Consider the following 17,976-nt stretch of genomic DNA (forward strand, 5'->3'; position numbering starts at 1 on the left):
GTTCTAGACTTAAAAGAAATTGTATTTGTCATCCAGAGCCAAAGTAATTCTTTTCATGCAAAGAAAGCAGAGCAATTGAAAAAGATCATCTTAAAAGAGGCTGCAAATCTTACACAGGTATGTGGAGATGGTTTGGAGTGTCTAATTATATATTTCTTCATATATTTTATGTTTTCCCAAACACCAAATCTGTAGAAAATCAATTTTATTTAGATGAGAGTAACTCATCTGACTCATTTGGCTTATTTAATATTGACTCTTTGTTGTTGAAAATGCTCTCCTTAATTCCTAATGCTCAAAGCATCATATACTAAATTATTGTGCATGTGTGTATAATATTTATATATGTATTTAACCTAGAATTATACAATCGTGTAGGGCTTTGTATGGCTTTGCCATGAAGTCTAATAAAACAAAGTAGAAGAAATGACTTTTTAAAGGCAGGACTTAAAATAGAGATAATTATTATTCAGAATTTTGGTAACAAGTTCTAAAGGCAATTTTCATGTTGAAATAACATTTTCATTAATCTTAGTGTGGTGCTCTCTCTGTGAGCCTCTTAATCTGTTTTTTAATTGGATGTCATTAATTGAACTTTGATTTGATTTATAATGTAATATCCCAGAAGGATTATGGAGAGGAAAATCTATACATACAGGTACATTTTAATGACATTTAAAATAGACATGAGCTGAATCTAAAGTTGCTACGAATAATGGTGAGGTTTGACACAAAGGAAGATCTACTTTCTTGTACAGGAGTCCCCCTTTATTTGTGGGAATGTGTTCCAAGACCCCCAGTGGATGCCTGAAACTGCAAATAGTACCAAATTATATACTATATTTTCCCTTTACATACATATTTAGGATGAAGTTTAGTTTGTAAATTAGGCACAGTAAGAAATTAACAACAAAAACAATAAAATAGAATAATTACAGCAATGCACTGTAATAATATTGTCAGCACCACTGTTGTTTTAAATTGTGCACCATTTTGAGTAGTATGATGAAATCTTGGACTATTTTGCTTAGTCCTCCTAGGACATGAACCATCCCTTTGTCCAGTGTGTCCTTGCTATATATGCTACCTGCTCACTAGTCACTTAATAGTTATTAAGTAAAGTAAAGGTTACTTGAACACAAACACTATAATTCCACAGCAGTCAGTCTGATAACTAAGTTGACTATTGTGACTAGTGGGTGGGTAGCATATAAAGCAAGGATATATTGGACAAAGGAATGATTCATGTCCTAGGAAGGACTCAGGAAGACAGCCCAAGATTTCATCATACTACTCAAAATGGTGCACAATTTAAAACTTCAGGAATTGTTTTTTTTTTACGGAGTTTTTCATGTAACATTTTAAAATTGTGGTTGATTTCCAGTAATTTAGATCATAGATAAAGGGGGATTTGTGTATTGCTGTATATGTGCTTTCTTCTTTAACCAAGTGAAAAAAAAAAAACTTCCTTCAGGACCTTTGCACCAGATTGCTATGGCCTTCAAGACAGTATATTTGTCTGTATTCAAATGCTGTTTCTTAGTTTTCTTAACAAAGAACTTTTTTGACAAGAGACATGTATGTTTGACTGATTGCTTTCTTCTCTTGGTGGGGGCTGGAAAATAAAGGGTCAGAAATATCAATGGAGTTAAGCATCCTTAACAATATTTGAGACAAAGACATTGCTGAGAGTAAGGTTTACTGTATTTTGTCTTTAAATGATTGACATAAACTTCAAAAACCTCTCAGCATCCCTACAAGAGCAAGCTCTCTAGGTTGCCCCATTTGGAACATTATAATTTCTCAGGGAGAGAAAAGAATTACATGCTTTTGACAGATTATTGTTTTTGGTAATCAGAGATTAGATGAGCCTCATAGGTTTAAAATTCATCTTTGTCCAGAAACCTAACTTTTATTTATTTATTTTTTAAACTGGGTCTTCCTGATCTCATGAGAGGGGCAGACATACAGCAACCTTGACTAGCTAAGGTCCATCAGTTCTGGTGGAGGCACTAGGGGGTGGCCAAATGCAGGCTGCTGCAAAGAGAGGAGCACCAGTATCCTGAATAGTCCTTCCGTTGTGTCCAGACAAACTTGAACTGGATCTAGCTTCACTGGACCTTGGCCACTAACCTAAATCATGTGACCACAATTACACAATATTGGCAGGTCAGTGTACAGTTAGGCATCGCTTACTCATATATGAATTAAGGGTACCCTTTTTCCTGTGTGCCTGCCTGTTCTCAGAAATGCCTTCCATCTTGCAGAGAAAGACCCGTGTGTGGATTATGTGTCATCCCCATGTATTTAACCCACAGGAGTAACTTTTGCCATTAATGTGGATAATAACATTCTTTGCCAACAAAATCTAGTTGGTTGAATTTACCCCCATACTTTCTCTGCTATTTGTCTACTCTTATTTTTCTTCTTTTGTGTAGATGAGTACACATCATTGACTCTCCTACCTTTCCCCTTCACTCATCTGGGAAGCTTAGTTTACAGGGCACCTTGGAGCAGAACAATGTTCCTGAGACTTGGTCTGCAGTGGGGATAAGGCATGAGAGTACTTTTTGGTGGGAAGTAATAGAAATTATATAAAAAATTATACAAAGAAAATTCTTTCTTTTTTTTCTCATTAGGACAAAAGAGACTTGGGAGGGTCATTCTAGGGGCTGGATGTGCCTACCCTTCTTTGGAGGCTCTGCAAAAAGTAGGGCCTAGAGGTGCAAGATTGCTGGGTGATTAAAACTGACCATAGACCCTGTGGGAGGGTGGTTAAGGTTCTCATTGAAACAGAACATGACAAATTTTTATTTAGGAATGAAAAATGTGTGTTGGCTGGAGCTTCTTGGTGTCTCCCAGTGTTTTATTTTGTTAGTTTTTTGGTACTGGGGATTAACCCAGGGCCTAGTGCATGCTAAACACATGCTCTACCAATGAGCTTCATTCCCAGTCCCTTCCAGGATGGCAGGCAGCTGAGAGGGAGTGGATCCAGCAGAGTGGAGGAAGGCTTCCATGTTTCTTCCCCTTTGCCTGGGTAATTATACCAAAGCTTATTGACTGATGTTTCTGCCCCTGGATCCCAGCATTGTCTCCTGTCACTCAATTCTTTGAGCTTTGCTTCTCAGCAATTTCAAACTTCTTCTGGTCACCTTGCCGTGCCTCTGTGGCTCTGCAGGAGTTGAGCTTATCTTCCTCCATATCCCCAGGAGGCCTTTCTGTGTCCCTTCCTGACCCTCCCTTGCATAGCACTTTCTCTGTGGTCCCGCTTCTGTATCTTGTACAAATTCTTTTGTGTACTTTTCACTTTGTATTATTGCTTGTTACCATTTTATCTTTCCTACAAATTTTGAGAGCAGAGAAAAGAATGTGTCTTATTAAGTTTTTGATTTCTCAGAACCAAGCGCAGTGTGTGTACTTAGCCTGAGTTTTCGGTGAATATTAATTGAATTGCATCCCGAAATTCATTATCTCTTCTTTCTCAGAGCTGCTTTCTTTTCTATTGTAATAGGAGTTCCTTTTCACTTCCCTTCCAGACAGTATAGATACCTTTGGTCATGCACAGGCATACACATGCACCCAGGTGTACACACACACACACACACACACACACGCATGCACACATATTGCATTAAGTCACAGGTTCTCTGAAGGCAGATGCTTCTTTGGATCTCTTCACAGCACTTTAGACAAAGGAAGTATCTAATATATGGTATTCAAATTGCAAAAATTGTTTAAACACAGACAACATAAAAATGGTTTAAGGAAGGTAGAAGATTTACTTCCCCTCCCAAACAGCCCAGTCAGTGGTCAGGCTGGGGTAGGAGGCTCTACTCCAGGTTTCTTGCTCCAGGTTTCTTGGATATCTTGTCCTTGTCCACCCTGCAGTGTGTGGAGGACAAGGATGAGGACCTTGAAGTTATATATGTCCCCTTTCCTTATGTACCACTGTCCAGAACATAATCAGATAGGCATACCAAGGCTGAGAAACGCAAGGTCTGGTTTAGTGGCCTTGGGTCCGGCCAGAACTCAGGGGGTCTAACCATTAAAAGGAAGATGGTAGGATGGGTCCTGGGGAACAAACTGATGTCTCTGTTAAATTTAGGATTTTTTTTTACACCTGAAGGACTCACCTAGTCTGTAGAAGAATTTATCTATGCATATCTCATCATTCAGTATTTACAGATTTACTATGGGCAAAGTACTGGGAAGATGAAGATCAGGAAGATAAAGTCCAGGAGAGGAGACAGGCCCGTCAGCAGGCAATCTTACAGCAACGTGGGAGTGCCGTGATGGAAGAGTGCATAAAAGAGGGGTCCCCATCATGGCTGGGAGGGGAAGTGGGCAGCTAAAGAGGAGATACAGGGCTTAAGGAGGGACTTGTGAAAGCCAAGTCCTGCATATCAGGCTCCAGTTAGGTTGAGGTCAGGGATGGGAGGGGAGGCCAGCAGGTAGGACAGCCAGGTGAGAGGTGTGGAATGTGAGGGCCTGCCATTCTGAGAGGGTATCAGCTGGGATTCAGCCATATGGGAAGCCAGCCTGGGAAGGGAGATGGAGACATGGTCACAAGGAACTGTAGGTACCTGGGGAGCCAGGCCTTCTCAGGGCTTCTTAGGGGGCACTATTGGCATTTTAAGGACCATCCCTTTGATGTGTGAGATGTTTGGTGTCTCTGGCTCCTGGTATCCTCCAATCACTGTTACAGCTAGAGTGACCCCTGGTTGAAGCTTCCTGCTAGAGAGGTCCGTCGGGAGTAGACCTGGTTGGATATGTGTCTTAAGCCCAGCCTCCATTAACTGTGGGACAATGGTGTTAGGAGAGCCAAGACCAGGGTAGGGGCTTCACTCTGAGGCCGTCAGATTATCCTGGGGCAGGGCTGCTCAGGGGCATGGCCCATGCTGCTGGGCCTTCACCACAGCCAGTGGGGAAGCACTGGATCTGGACAGGAGTGACATGGAGGTTCATGGGCCAGATGGTAGGATTTAGGCATGGGCTGAGGAGAAGGAAGGATCACTCCCAGCTAGGACTCAGGTGAGGTAGTGCTGCTAAGTGAGGCTGAGGATGGCTCTTTGCAGGTTCAGTGGGGGAAGCTGACTGTGTGTTTGCAGAGGTCATATCCTCAGTGGTATTGTCAGTGGCCAGAGGCTGGGTATTTGTTTGAAGCTCATGAAAAAGGCTTGGCCAGGAGCTGGTGGACTTGAGCCTTAGCAACACATAGGGCTGGTATCTGGAAAGTAAAAGGGCAGTGGACCCTAGGGAAGACAGGTGTCTGGGGGCCAGGTAGAGCAAGGGCAGCCCTCTAGGAAGGCTGAGGGGTGGACAGAGAGGTGCAGAGAGAAGGGTGAAGTGTGATGCTGGGAACCCCAGGTTCAGTCTTTCAAATTGTGTCCAGTCCTGTGATGTTCTCTAGAGAGGCCTCTTAGGGCATCTCAAGCTGCCCATCTTACAGGGCTTTCTCCTGGGACTCCTGCCTGTGCGCTTACCCCAGGAAGCATTACAAGCGAGTGTGTTGTAGCTGGCTCATGTTACTGTCATTATTATCTCCATTCTAATCTTTAATTGTGGTTCAGAAGCACCTATCACAAAATCAGCCCCTTAAGTGTGCAGTTTGGTAGTGTCAAGTACATTCAGGTTGGCAACCCATCTCCAGAACTTTTCATCTTGCCACACTAAGGCTCTGAACCCATCAAACAACAACTGCCCATTTCTCTTTCCCACAGCCCTTGACAACCACCATTCTACTTTCTGTCTCTGTGAGTTGGGATACTCTGGGTCCTTCACATGATGGAGCCATACAGTATTTACCCTTTAGTAATGGGTTTATTTCACTTAATAATGTCTTCAAGGCTCACTTGTTTTATAATGAATGTCTAAATATCCTTTTAAAAAAATGTTCAGTATTATTATTTTATTTTGACAGACTATGTTGTTGCTGGTAACCCCAGCGTACCATAATGGAAAATTTTATCTTCTGACACCTGGTTTCTGGGGTGCCCTTTGGCATTTTTCATGGACTCCCTTATGGTTAACTTGATACTGTGCATCTGCCCTGCCTTCAGACAGCAAACTGCCTTCATATTTCCCATGGCACCTAGTAGAATGTCAAATGTACAGTGTTAGAAACTGTATTTACATTGATGCATTTTTCTCAGCTTTCAAAACTCAGGAAAAACTTAATTCCTCAAAGTATTTTTCTTATACTTTATTTTATGCTTCTACTCAGTTTTGGTATGCGTGCACTATATTGTCTTTTATTTATATTTACACTTTGCAGCTTGGACAACCTGTTGAGTTAGGGGACTTAGATGGCCACTAGGTGGCGATATTGATATTACTTTTAAAGACGTGTAATTAAGTATTATCATTAAGCGACCCCCTCCAACATTTAATTTTTGTGATAGTAAACAGTCTATACTAAAGGGATAGGGAACCCTCCCTCTAATTACAAGATAGTCTGTTTTTATTTCAAAATTCTTTGCTTGCATGGAAGTCAGCTATGAGTACTGAAGGAGTTATCACAAACTTGAGCGCTGGGATTTAATTCATTCAAAACATGCTGAGTGTGCTGTCAAGGCCTAGGTAGTTTCATATTTGGATCAAGTCTTTAGGAAGTTAAAATGGCTAGCAAGATTTTAAAATTTGAAACTATACTTGATATTCCATCATTTTTTTTCTGTTTGTAGAGATTTTTATCATGTGATGAAAAGTCTAGTTTAGGGCTGGGACTGTAGCTCAGTGGTAGAGTGCTTGCCTTGTATGTGTGAGGCACTGGGTCTGATCCTAAGCACCGCATAAAAAATAAACAAATAAAATAAAGGCATTCTGTCCGGATACAACTACAAATTTTTTTTTTTTTTTAATTCTAGTTTATTCCACGAATAGCATTTTAGAGATAGGACAAGCAGACAATTCTTGGGGGGCAATGATGATATGTCCTGCCCTGGAACTGCATGAAGATAGAGAAACAATATCAACTTGTGAGAAATAAATGCTGAAATGCATAGGTTGGTGGGGGGGGGGGGCGTGCAATGTCATCTTAAAGAGACAGAATGGCCCCCTAATTGAGGTTTAACTGGGACCTTTTTCAAGAAATTGATATGCTCTTGAAAAAGAATTGGCAGCCCAGTCTGCTGTGGAAGCTGGGATAAGGGAAATCTAAGAGGCAGATACTGTCTCTTCCGGGGAGGACCACAGGGTGTGGCAGTGTGTGCTGTACTAATGTGTGAGATGTATGGGGCCCTCCTGTCATGGGGTCCTGAATTAGGAAGCCTTCAGATTGTAAATTTTGGTTTCTCCATAGATTTTCCCACTGTGAACATTCACAAATGTCGCTGGGTGGGGGAGGGGAAATCAGTAGTTAATTTAAACCATTTGCATATTTATTTGATAGCTCAAAATATCTATGCCTCCCACAATACCAGATGTCTGAACTGCTGTTTATTTATTCATTACTCCTGTCAGGTTGCACTTGACTAGAAAGTCTGCCAAAAAAATTAAAGTGCAAAAATTTAATGGATTCTGTGATTATGCATCTGCTTCTACATATTCTCTTTGCTTTGGCAAGTCATTACCTGTGCCTGTTTTGCCTGAAGGTGCTAAAATGCAGTCTTATTATAAACACAAACATTTTTCATCATTACAATGGGAACAAAAAAGACCAAACAACCAAAAACAAAAAAAAAAAACCCAAAACAGGAGCCTAAACTAACATTCTATCTGAAATTTAAACTGTATTTTTTGTTGTTACAAGAGGGGTGAAACTTTTCCTCATTTTCTGAGATAGTTTGGATCCTTATAGGTTGTCATTCCCATCTCCAGTTTTGAAGCTTGTAATGCAGTATATAGTCACTTTGAAGTGTATATGTTACATGTTTTTATAATTTTTTCTAATCATTAAGTCAGCAGACTTTATTGACTATTATTCTACATGGAGAAGGCTGTTCTAGATAGCTGTGGTGCAAAGGCTTAAAAAGGAATTTAGAAAGGATATTTCAGTTGTGTGAATTACTTATAAGATGGTACATTTTTTCATACCATAAGTGAGGTTTTCTTACATGGAAATTAGAAGTACAGAATAAGTGTACTAACGTATTTAATCAGTAATTGGTAATTGAGCATTGGTAGTTGTATTAGGCACTTTTGTCTATAGTAAAAGAACACCTGTAGATAATACACAGGGTCCTTGAGAATTCTGATACATATCTGAAGCCATTTAAGAAGCGTAACATTTTGTAAAAATATGAGTTGATATCATGCTAATTGTGCATGTGAAGCCAGAAAGGATAAAGAGAAGACTTTGGTGAAATCAAAGAAAAGGAAAAATTAGAATATAGTTCTGGAAGGTGAAGACCTGAGTTGCTGTGGAGGTCAACTTTTGTGATGCCAACGGAGACTGGAGTTTGTGCAGGCACCACTTGCCTGGTTTCACATGCATAATTCACATGATACTAACTCACATCTTGACACAGTGCTGTACATCTTGGCTTCAAATAGATATCACAATTGTCAAGAGCCTCATGGATTGTCTTCTCAAGTCTTTTTACTATAAAATTTGTGCAGACACCATTTGCATGCACAAAGTATGTGTTTGGAGCACTAGTGATCCTTTTAGGTTACCATGAAGGAAAAAGAAGATTGAGAATATGGGGTGTGTGGCTGATCAATAGGGGGTTCCCAAAGGCATGTCTTCAGATAGAGGAAGAGAGATTTTGAAGAAGTGCCACTTTTTTCCCTGAGTTCTTTTTTTTTTTAATTTTATGTTTTTTTTTCTTTTTAAAATTTTTGTTTTAATTAGTTATACATGACAGTAGAATGCATTTTGACACATCCTACATAAATGGAGTATAACTTCTCATTCTTCTGGTTCCTGAGTTCTTTTTTCCCCCCTCCCTCCATTACAGATGACAGGGTAATGTGAAATTTTAAAGATTGATCATTTTAAGAGATACACAGTCAAAAAGCAAATTGGAGGTGAAATCTGTCAGCTGAGTTTGTGGGACACTCTTTTAATAAGTCAGGCACTTGGATTTATTTTGTTTTAAATGTCTATTATGTGAACAGCATCTGTGTGCCAATTATGATTTGACTTCTATTTTTTGAGTGTAACAAAATCCTTCCTGAAGGGATGTTTATGTGTCAGCTCTTATTTTTTATTACATGAAATGGGAGAAAACAGCTCAGTCTTGGGGGACGACTCTTTGGAGTGTCTTGAATTTTCGTTAGGGTGGAAAGAAAGGCTGTCATCCGCGCCTCTTTAGTTTTTCCTTCTTATCCTACACTGAAATAACCTTTCCTAGAGCTTCAGAAGTATATGAATCACCTGCCTAAAATTATCAAAACCCATTATTGTTCTCCAAAGGAATTTCACAATAAGATTAAGTTGGGAATAATAAAGGGAAGAATATGAAGGGCTTAATTGTGTTGTTTTGGGTAGGCACTAGTAAAACAGCGATCCAGGCACCCTTTGAGGAATCTGAAATGCGAACTTTAACCTTAGCACAAGTTGAAGGTCGTGTGTGGTCAGGGAATTGTGTGGGAACAGGGATGTAAGGCCCTGCAGAATGAGGAGTCAGAGGCAGAGGACAGAGTGTGGAATTAAGGTAGGACTGGGGAAATGGGCAGAACCATGGATACATTATGTTTCTGTTGTTTTTTTTTTAATTTTTATTTTAGTTGTAGATGGACACAATGCCTTTGTTTTATTTATTTATCTTTTTATGTGGTGCTAAAGATTGAACCCAGGACCTCAAATATGCTAGGCAAGCATGCTACCACGAGCTCCAGCTCCAGCCCTATATTTCTGTTTTTTTTTTTAAGGCAATTTGCCAAAAACATAAAATAATTCCAAAAGTGGGAGATGATTAAAAGTTTATTTGTGGGGTGGGGGGCGGAGGGAAGGCAGGGAATGAGGAACAAATATTAGATGACCTGTTCAGCTTTAGGACAAATGGAGCTAACATAGCTGCTTAGAAACCTCTCCATCCTCCCCACCCCTAAGTATATAACTTTTGAAGGGAACAGACATTTCTAATTTTGTTGCCTTCTATTGCGAGGAGACTCTAATCCTTATTTAAAATCTGGCAGAATCTCAACCTTACAAATAAATTATACTTTTTTTGCTTGTTCGCAGGAAAGTTTTGGAAATCACCATGTTCTGGAGATGAGTTCATCAAGCCTTGGCTCATTAGATCTAAAAAAAAAAACCAAACCCTAATTTCCATAAAATAAGCCAGGAGAGCTGGCAAAACCTTTAATAGATTAGTGTGAAGAAGCCTGAGAAAGTTGGGCTGGTGCTTTCTATTTTTAGAAGTTTGCTTTATTGGAGACAGTGTGAAGTACTTCATTAAAAGGTTAGCTTTGAGAATCATGTATGTAATTTATGGCCTCATCTTTTTGAGGCTATCATTAAACTTTCCTTTTGAGATGAAAGCAATTGAATGTTTAATTACTTACTAAAAGTCCTTTGCAGGGAGGTACAAATTGTCAGGTGTTATGTAGTCATATTCATAGTTTTTTTTATTAAACTGGATACTTTATTATATTGCTGTTGAATAAGAATTTATTCATGTATTCACTTAAAAAATATCTGTCAAACATTCACTTTGTGAAAGGGCATGGGCAGGATGCCCCAGGAGCAAACAGATTGTTTTTACACATTCTTTCACTAAAATAACACTGTTGCTTTTCACATATACAACTGGCATTCTTAGAAGCATCTTCTGTACATGTGTCTTTACCTAGTATATTCTGTGCAGCACAGGAAATAGAACATTGCAACTCAAGGTAGTTTTGCCCAGCAATGATGACATCTTTGTGCTATTTGAAAGACCATGTTATGAACTCATGAGTCTATTTTGGCTGCCCAGTCTTTGAACCCCTTCCTTATCCTGGAGACTCCTCCTGTGACTCTGGAGGAAGCCAGAGCTTGACTACTAAGGGGGCAAAGGCCAGATGTTGTCTCCCTGAGTGCATAGGGGGGAGGCCCTGCGATGGGTCGGCATGGTCAGTTGGATGTTGTCAAGCAGGGTTTTGAATCTGGAGCTAGGGTCCCAAAGTAGAAGGTCACTTTAGAACTCTCTTCTGGTGGTGACATAGGGGCTGGTGGTGACAGTGGGGTCAAGTTAAGAGCCAGAGCATGCAAGTGTATAGAGGAGACAGGTGCTTCATGCAGGTGCAGATGGGACCTTGAGTGTGATGTCCAGCAGAGGTGGCCTCCCCAGGCTGTGGGTCACTGTAGACGGCCACACCCTGTGCCAGGTGCTGGACGTGGCACTTGCCTTCCCTCCAGGATTCCCATTCTCGTCAGGGGAACATGCTGTTCCAGCAGCTGCATTGCTGCCTAAATCCCTGCAGACTTGAGAACACAGGCGAGCACACGTCCACCCCTGCCTCGAAAGGCAAGCAAGGGTTTATGGCATTTGAACTAAGCCTTGAAAGAGTTAAGAGTCTGCAAGAGTCCTCCCGCAGGCAGCTGTGAGAACTCCCATGGATGGAGGCAGTGAACCAGGGGTCTCACCGAATGTGAGTGAGTGCATGAAAGGAAGGAGGATGAGCTCCTCTGGAGAGTTTGAGGAGCTGGGGAAGAATCTAGTTTATGGGGCTGGAGTTGGGAGTGGAGACGGAGTTGGAAAGTGGAGTCAGAATCAAAGCCGACTTTTATTGATTCTCATCAGCATCATTTTTATTTCATGCTCACGTTGTTGCCCTGTTGTCTGCTGTTTCCAAGCATGAGCTCATTTAACTGTGAGTGACTGTTATTCTTCCTGATTTGCAGCAAGGAAGCTGAGACATAGATTAAGTGATTTTCCCATGCTCACATCACTCCTGTGTGGTGGAGCCAGGCCAGCATCTGTTCTGATGGGCCCCAAAGCTCTTCTCTGCACTGCTGGCGGGGCTGGAATCACCCGCACAGCAGCTCAGCCTAGCAGATGTGTGGAAGTGATTTCTTTGTCGGTCAGTAAACTGTGACCTTTCATCCTATCCCTTTACCTGGCTTTATGTCTTCATGGCATTTGTCCCTGACATTTTCTGGTAGATTTATTTACTTACTATTTGTCTCCTTCGTTAGAACATGAGATCCAGGAGGACAGGGACTCTGTTTTTATCACAACTGTTCACTTTGTCCCTAGAACAATGTCGGCCACATAGTAGCTGCTCAGCAAATATTGTAAAACAGTAGGAGTCTTCACACCATTACCATGTGCGAAGTGTTTGGCCGGTACTAACTTATTTGATTTTGTTATCTCATTAGAAATTGAGATAGAGCACCAGCTGGGTTAAGGAACTTCTTCAACATCACAAGCCTAGAAAAAAAATAAAAGCTAGGATTCAGATGCAAGTACTTAATCTTCAGAAATCAGGTCCTTAAATGCTAAGCTTTACTGCTTTTCTGAGAGAATGAATGATTAGTTAAGACAGATTTATATAAGCCATAAAATGTACTTAGTAATGTATTTCAAAGTAAATAGCTTGTCAAGTAAAATTTATAAATAAAGATGCCGTATTTTTCTTTTTAGGAAAGGACAATTAATGAGTAAGACAGGGGTCTGGAAAAAGCAAAATAGTACATATATTTTTAAATGTAGACTCAGATTCCTGGAAAGTGTATTATTATAGCATCACTTATAATCTACTGGACCATAAATGAATACTGGATTTTAATGGCTAGTAAACCTGTCTCCAGTATGTTCCAAACAGCATTTTACACATCCTTTATCTTCATAAGATGTACTTACCTCTTATGGAAGAAACTGTAATAATAAACAGATGTTAATTTTCATCATAATTTATTTGTTAGTTTTAAAAGCTCAGTTCAGTGCCTCAGAACTATATGATAGTTGGAATTTGGAATTACAGTTTAACTGGAATTGGTCTTGAAATAGAATTCAGTCTTTTAGAACCTCTGCCTAATACTTAACAAATGTATTGGCTTTTGCTTTCTAATTTAGCATTCAGTCTGAACGAGACAGTCCATATTCTTCTAAGCATAGAGGTTAGATTAAGGTAAGTCCAAATTGCAAATACTAGGAAATTGTCTCCTGACCAAAGGAGAGATCAACAGCTAAATCGTTGAATTCTTTCCAGACATAGGCAAAAGTGTTTCAAAGTCAATTGTACCAAATAATTAAAGTTATCTATGATATTTTAAATATTCATGTTTTAATCCATTTTCAAACATTGACTTTTTCTTTCCTGCAATCAACATTTCATTTGCTTTCCCTTTTCTGTCACCTGCTCACATTTTATCATTTAATTTCTAGCCCTTTCATGCTTGCAACGGTTAGGACATTTTCTCATTATGGGTGGAATTTTGCATCACCTTTTAGATTTGAAATAGTAGCAAGGTCTGGTGCTTAGGCATCATTTAAATTGATATCAGATGATTCCTGCATACAGGAGTGCCTTTACCATCTTCCAAACAGCTCCCGATAATGTGCATAGAACATTTTCTTACTCTTCCCTTGATTTTTTTTTTCATTTGAAATCTCTTCATCCCTATCCAATGACTTATTGAAAACCCTTGCTTTGAAGCTTAAAGTGTTGCAAGATGGTGGCATAGCACTTTTAGAGGAGGTCTCAATCATATATAACATCTGTGACTTTAACTCCAAGTGGTAAGAAGATCCGATCATCTGATAGAAGATTTAATTGTGACCTTTTTGATTTTTTATCTCAGAAGCACTAATACATCTCCATATGTGTGTGTGTGTGTGTGTGTGTGTGTGTGTGTGTGTGTGTGTGTATGATAAGAATAAAAGTTCTTGGGCCTTTTGAGGATTAGTAGATTAAAATTTATTTATACTTAAGATGACTATGGCTTACTCTATGGTAAATCAAAATTAGGATTCTGAGTGTGAAGGTAGAACCTACTTTATGTTTTGGAGTGCTCACACACCTTTGGAGCCTGTTCTCGACAAGTGTGCAAGTTTTTGAAGTGTTTCTATTTGGAGATACAAGGAGAAGAACCTCAGTGGCCCTTATTGTGGTCACAAATAGAAGCCTCTATGAAATCCATTGTACACTTTAGTGAATGAAAGCTAACAAAGCCAGGGATGATTTTGATCCACTAATAATCCACAGGGTTTATTTCATTCTAGGATTTGACTCCTTTGTTCTGATGAAACCATTGTGGCATTTTTATTGTGGTGGGGGAAGTTATTCATAAACTTATCTCCTGGTATCCGTCAGGAAAGCAGACTTGCGGTGGAAGAGGGAAGCCAGTTAATATCTGAGTTAATAATTGTTAATATTATACATGTCCTATAAGTAGGATGAGCATACTTGTTTGGAAGTCACATTTTGAGTTGCATTTATTTTCCCTCAATTTTTAAAGAAAGTTAACTATATTTTAACTCCTAAAGGACTCTTAAAATGTATATCTCATCATTCTATCATCTTGATACAAATATTTTCATTTTCTCGTTCCCTTAGTTCCTGTTCATATATGAATTTGTTTTAATGTCGAAATCGTGTCTATTTTTTCCCATTTAACATAAAGATATTTTCACTGTTAAAAAGTTTTCATCATAATTTTGGTTCTTACTTTGTAACTCATTAGCACTTATCTTTATGTAAAACTTTAAAAAGTACTTGCTAAATTTCTTTTCTTGTCTAGTTCACATTAGCATCCACTCATCATTATTTCAGTTTTATGCAAATAGTAATATCATTAGTTTCTTTACATATGAATGTTTGCTCTTATATAATCCTTCATGAATATGTGTGTGTGTGTGTGTATGTATGTGTGTGTGTATATATACATACATATATATAGCAAGTTTTAAAAGACAATGAAAATTACTGCATAATTCAGAAGTGACAGTAGGAAAGGCCTGAATTATTTATCCTGTACTCTCTTGGGTAAATGCTAATTTATCCTTTAAGTTTGCTTTTTTCTAATGTGCCACATTTTTTGCCTGATTTAATTTGATTACTGTTTTTACATTTCATATTTGTACTTGAAAGTTGAAATAAATACTATATAAATGAAAGCAACGAGGTTTATTTGATATTCGGTTCCAGTGATTTATGATAAAAACTATCTTTAAGTAATAAATATATATAAACTTGAAGATTGATGTGGAAACCACATTGGTGCACTAACTAAATATTTAAGATTTATTCTTAAATTGTGTCTGTGTTGATGGTAACTGGAACATAATCTTATAACTAGTATAAACACAGGATATAATAAGTTTGTTGGAAGAGGAGGTGTAGTCATAGCAGATATGAAGACTTTTGGCTTTGGTAATGACTTGAAACATAGTGAATAGTGCTTTCCTTCAAAGCTAACACCCATATCCTTGAAACATTACTCTCTGTACATATATATGCATATTTATTTCTGTAAACCACAACCACAGTTGTGCCTTATTTCTGTATCTTAGTTCCTTCTATATTTATAAATTTGAAGATTCCAACATTATGTTATCCCTTTTTTTGCTTGAGTAATTAAGAAGTATAGGTCTAGTATTCAGGCCCAACTTTTCATTTCCGTGGTGCTTTAAAGTACTTTTAAATGTTATTATTTTTAAATCACTTTAAACAAATAGTTGTGTTTTTTTTAGCATGAGATAGATTAGATATTGTGTCCTCTTGTTTAGCCACAGGGTTTTATTTAACCCATTTTACATATCTTGTGTATAAACAAAAAACTGAGTTATCCTGACTGCTTCCCCTGGGCTCTTGCCTTCTAGTTACCTTTGCAAATCTGCCAATTTCCAGTTAGTACTGAGTGTCCCTGAAGGCCCTCCTTGTGTTTCTTGAGCACTGTCGGGTGTCTGGGTGGTTGTTTAGATTCATCCAAGATACTTCACTTGCAGTAGCTTCTGAAGAAAACCAGAAAGAAGAGACCATTGTGAAGAGTAACCTGTTTGGTCTCTAGATGTACCTGTCTGTATCTTTTATATTTTTGGGAAGGGGAACTGGTCAGTTGCATTCTTTTCTTTGAACACTGTGGTCAAGAATCTGATCAGTTGTATTTATTTTCTTCGTTCCTTGTGTTTTTAGGAGCTGCCTACAGTCCTCCTTCTTCATGAGCTGGCTCAGCAGGAAGGAGCATGGACCATACTCCCCCTGTTACCGCAGTACGTGCATTTAACGCCAACGTGTCAATTACTGACATTTCAACCTGATGACTTTTGTGCTCCCTGGTTTTCTTATTAAGAAGGTGTTTTTCCTCAGTCAACAAGTGAAGTGAATTTGAGTTTTACTTTTTATGATTACCATATTACACAGTTTTCTTGATTGGTTCTTATTCATACATAGCTTTTAATTGTAAATGTGCTGTATTCTTAAAAGATTGAATGCTTCAAGTTGATATTTGAAAATTATTTTTCTTGTGAACTGGTGTTGTTATGGAGATAATTAACTTTAAGAACTCTGGCTGCTCTGTAGGCGATTGGTGTATGGCTTTACTATAAGTCGAAACTCTAGACGTTGGAGAAGAGTTGAGAGGAAAAACCCTCTATTGTCGACCGTTCTATTTGAACTTCATCCATTCCTTACCTACCAGTTTTAAGTCTTACTATAAACTCATTTTACACAGATGATGACTGTAACTTATTTCTTTTTGTTAGCTTTTCTGGAACATATAGCCGCAATTCATCATGGATTTTCTTCTGTGAAGAGGAGACAAGGATAGAGATTCCCAAACTCTTAGAGACACTCAGACGATACGATCCATCTAAGGTGAGTAAACTTCAGTGCTAGTATGTATACTTTCCAGCCAGTGCTTCAGAGAAAATGTTTAATTTTGATTAAGAGGCATTAGAATAAAGACAATTAATAATTGTAATAAATTCTAATAAAGACAATTAATTTAAAGTGAAAAGGAATGAAGGAATAGGTGAATATCTGGAAGCTATGTTAAAAAAATTCTCTGGGAGGCTTATGGCTTATGGAGAGATGGAATGTAGAGTGAGCCATTATACATCCCCAATGAAAAAAATCTATTTATATGTGCTAGCAATTTCAGAGTCAAAAAACTACACAGAAGAGTTCATAAACAGTTTACCCTAGAAATAAATTTAAATTGGTTATTTTTATTTTTACTAATCAGGAAGTATATGTATTATTTTATATAGAAGGATTTTTGAGTACCAGCAGTGTGTTAGGCACCCTGGACAGCAGGAGCTAGGATAACACAGGCAAGGATCCTGACCACATGGATGGTATAGAATAGGTGCCTTTAGTGAATCAATCACAGTTAAAAGAGATCTAAAATAAGGAGAAGCTTGAGAGGCCCTGAGAAGCATATAACAAGGTGTTGAGCCTAATCTGGGAGGGTCAGGACAGCAAAGGATGCTCACTCTCATCTGAGTCCTGCAGGATGAGCAGGAATCAGCAGAAGAGGATGTTCAGGCAGAAGGAACTTATCTGAGAAGGACTGAAGTGAGAAGGAATGGTTCTTGCATTAGAGGGATTCAGTGAAGTTCACAGCCACTTTCATATTTTCAGGTCTTATTTTGTATAGATTTGATCCAGCAGTGGGATCTTGTTTCCCTCTGAATCCCTAGCTTTGAGCAGAGGGTTGAACATTTAGGAGGGGTCAATGACCCTTTGTGAATGGCTGAAAGTCCTAAAATATCAGCTTTCCTTCCAGATTGTGTTCAAAGGCTCAGAGGGCTTAAAAGCCTGCCCTGGACATAGGTCAAGAGTCAATCAAGGGACTGGAGATATAGCTCAGTTGGTAGAGCGCTTGCCTTGCATGCACTAGGCCCTGGGTTCAATCCCCAGCACCACATTCAGTTCTCTTAGAGAAGCCCAGGTTGCAACCTGGTTGCTTTATGGGATCCTTTAGACTTGGGATAAGCAGAGTTGGACCCTTTCTGGTACCGCTAGTTACCTACGCCACCTGGAAGCCCACTCTAGAGAAGAATGTGGTTTAATGACTTTCTGGGGAATGAAAGGCCAGTTCTGGCTTCCTGCTTGGTTTGTTGATATAGATGTAAAGAAGGGCAGCGGTGGTGATCAGAT

General features: G+C 39.0%; 1 protein-coding gene across 1 annotated transcript in view; it reads left to right on the forward strand.

Annotated features, from left to right (window-relative positions):
- B3glct (beta 3-glucosyltransferase) overlaps positions 1-17,976 on the forward strand; it is a 103,707-nt gene that overhangs the window by 33,463 nt on the left and 52,268 nt on the right. Inside the window, exons 4-6 of the mRNA XM_046454310.2 lie at positions 8-117; positions 16,009-16,085; positions 16,578-16,689. Of these exons, the coding sequence (XP_046310266.1) occupies positions 8-117; positions 16,009-16,085; positions 16,578-16,689 (299 nt within the window). The remainder of the gene's footprint in view (positions 1-7; positions 118-16,008; positions 16,086-16,577; positions 16,690-17,976) is intronic.

The sequence above is a fragment of the Marmota monax genome, unplaced genomic scaffold (genome assembly GCF_021218885.2).
Source record: "Marmota monax isolate L192 unplaced genomic scaffold, Marmota_monax_Labrador192_F-V1.1 WCK01_AAM20220418_F8-fsc00011, whole genome shotgun sequence".
In the NCBI taxonomy this organism is placed as follows: Eukaryota; Metazoa; Chordata; class Mammalia; order Rodentia; family Sciuridae; genus Marmota; species Marmota monax.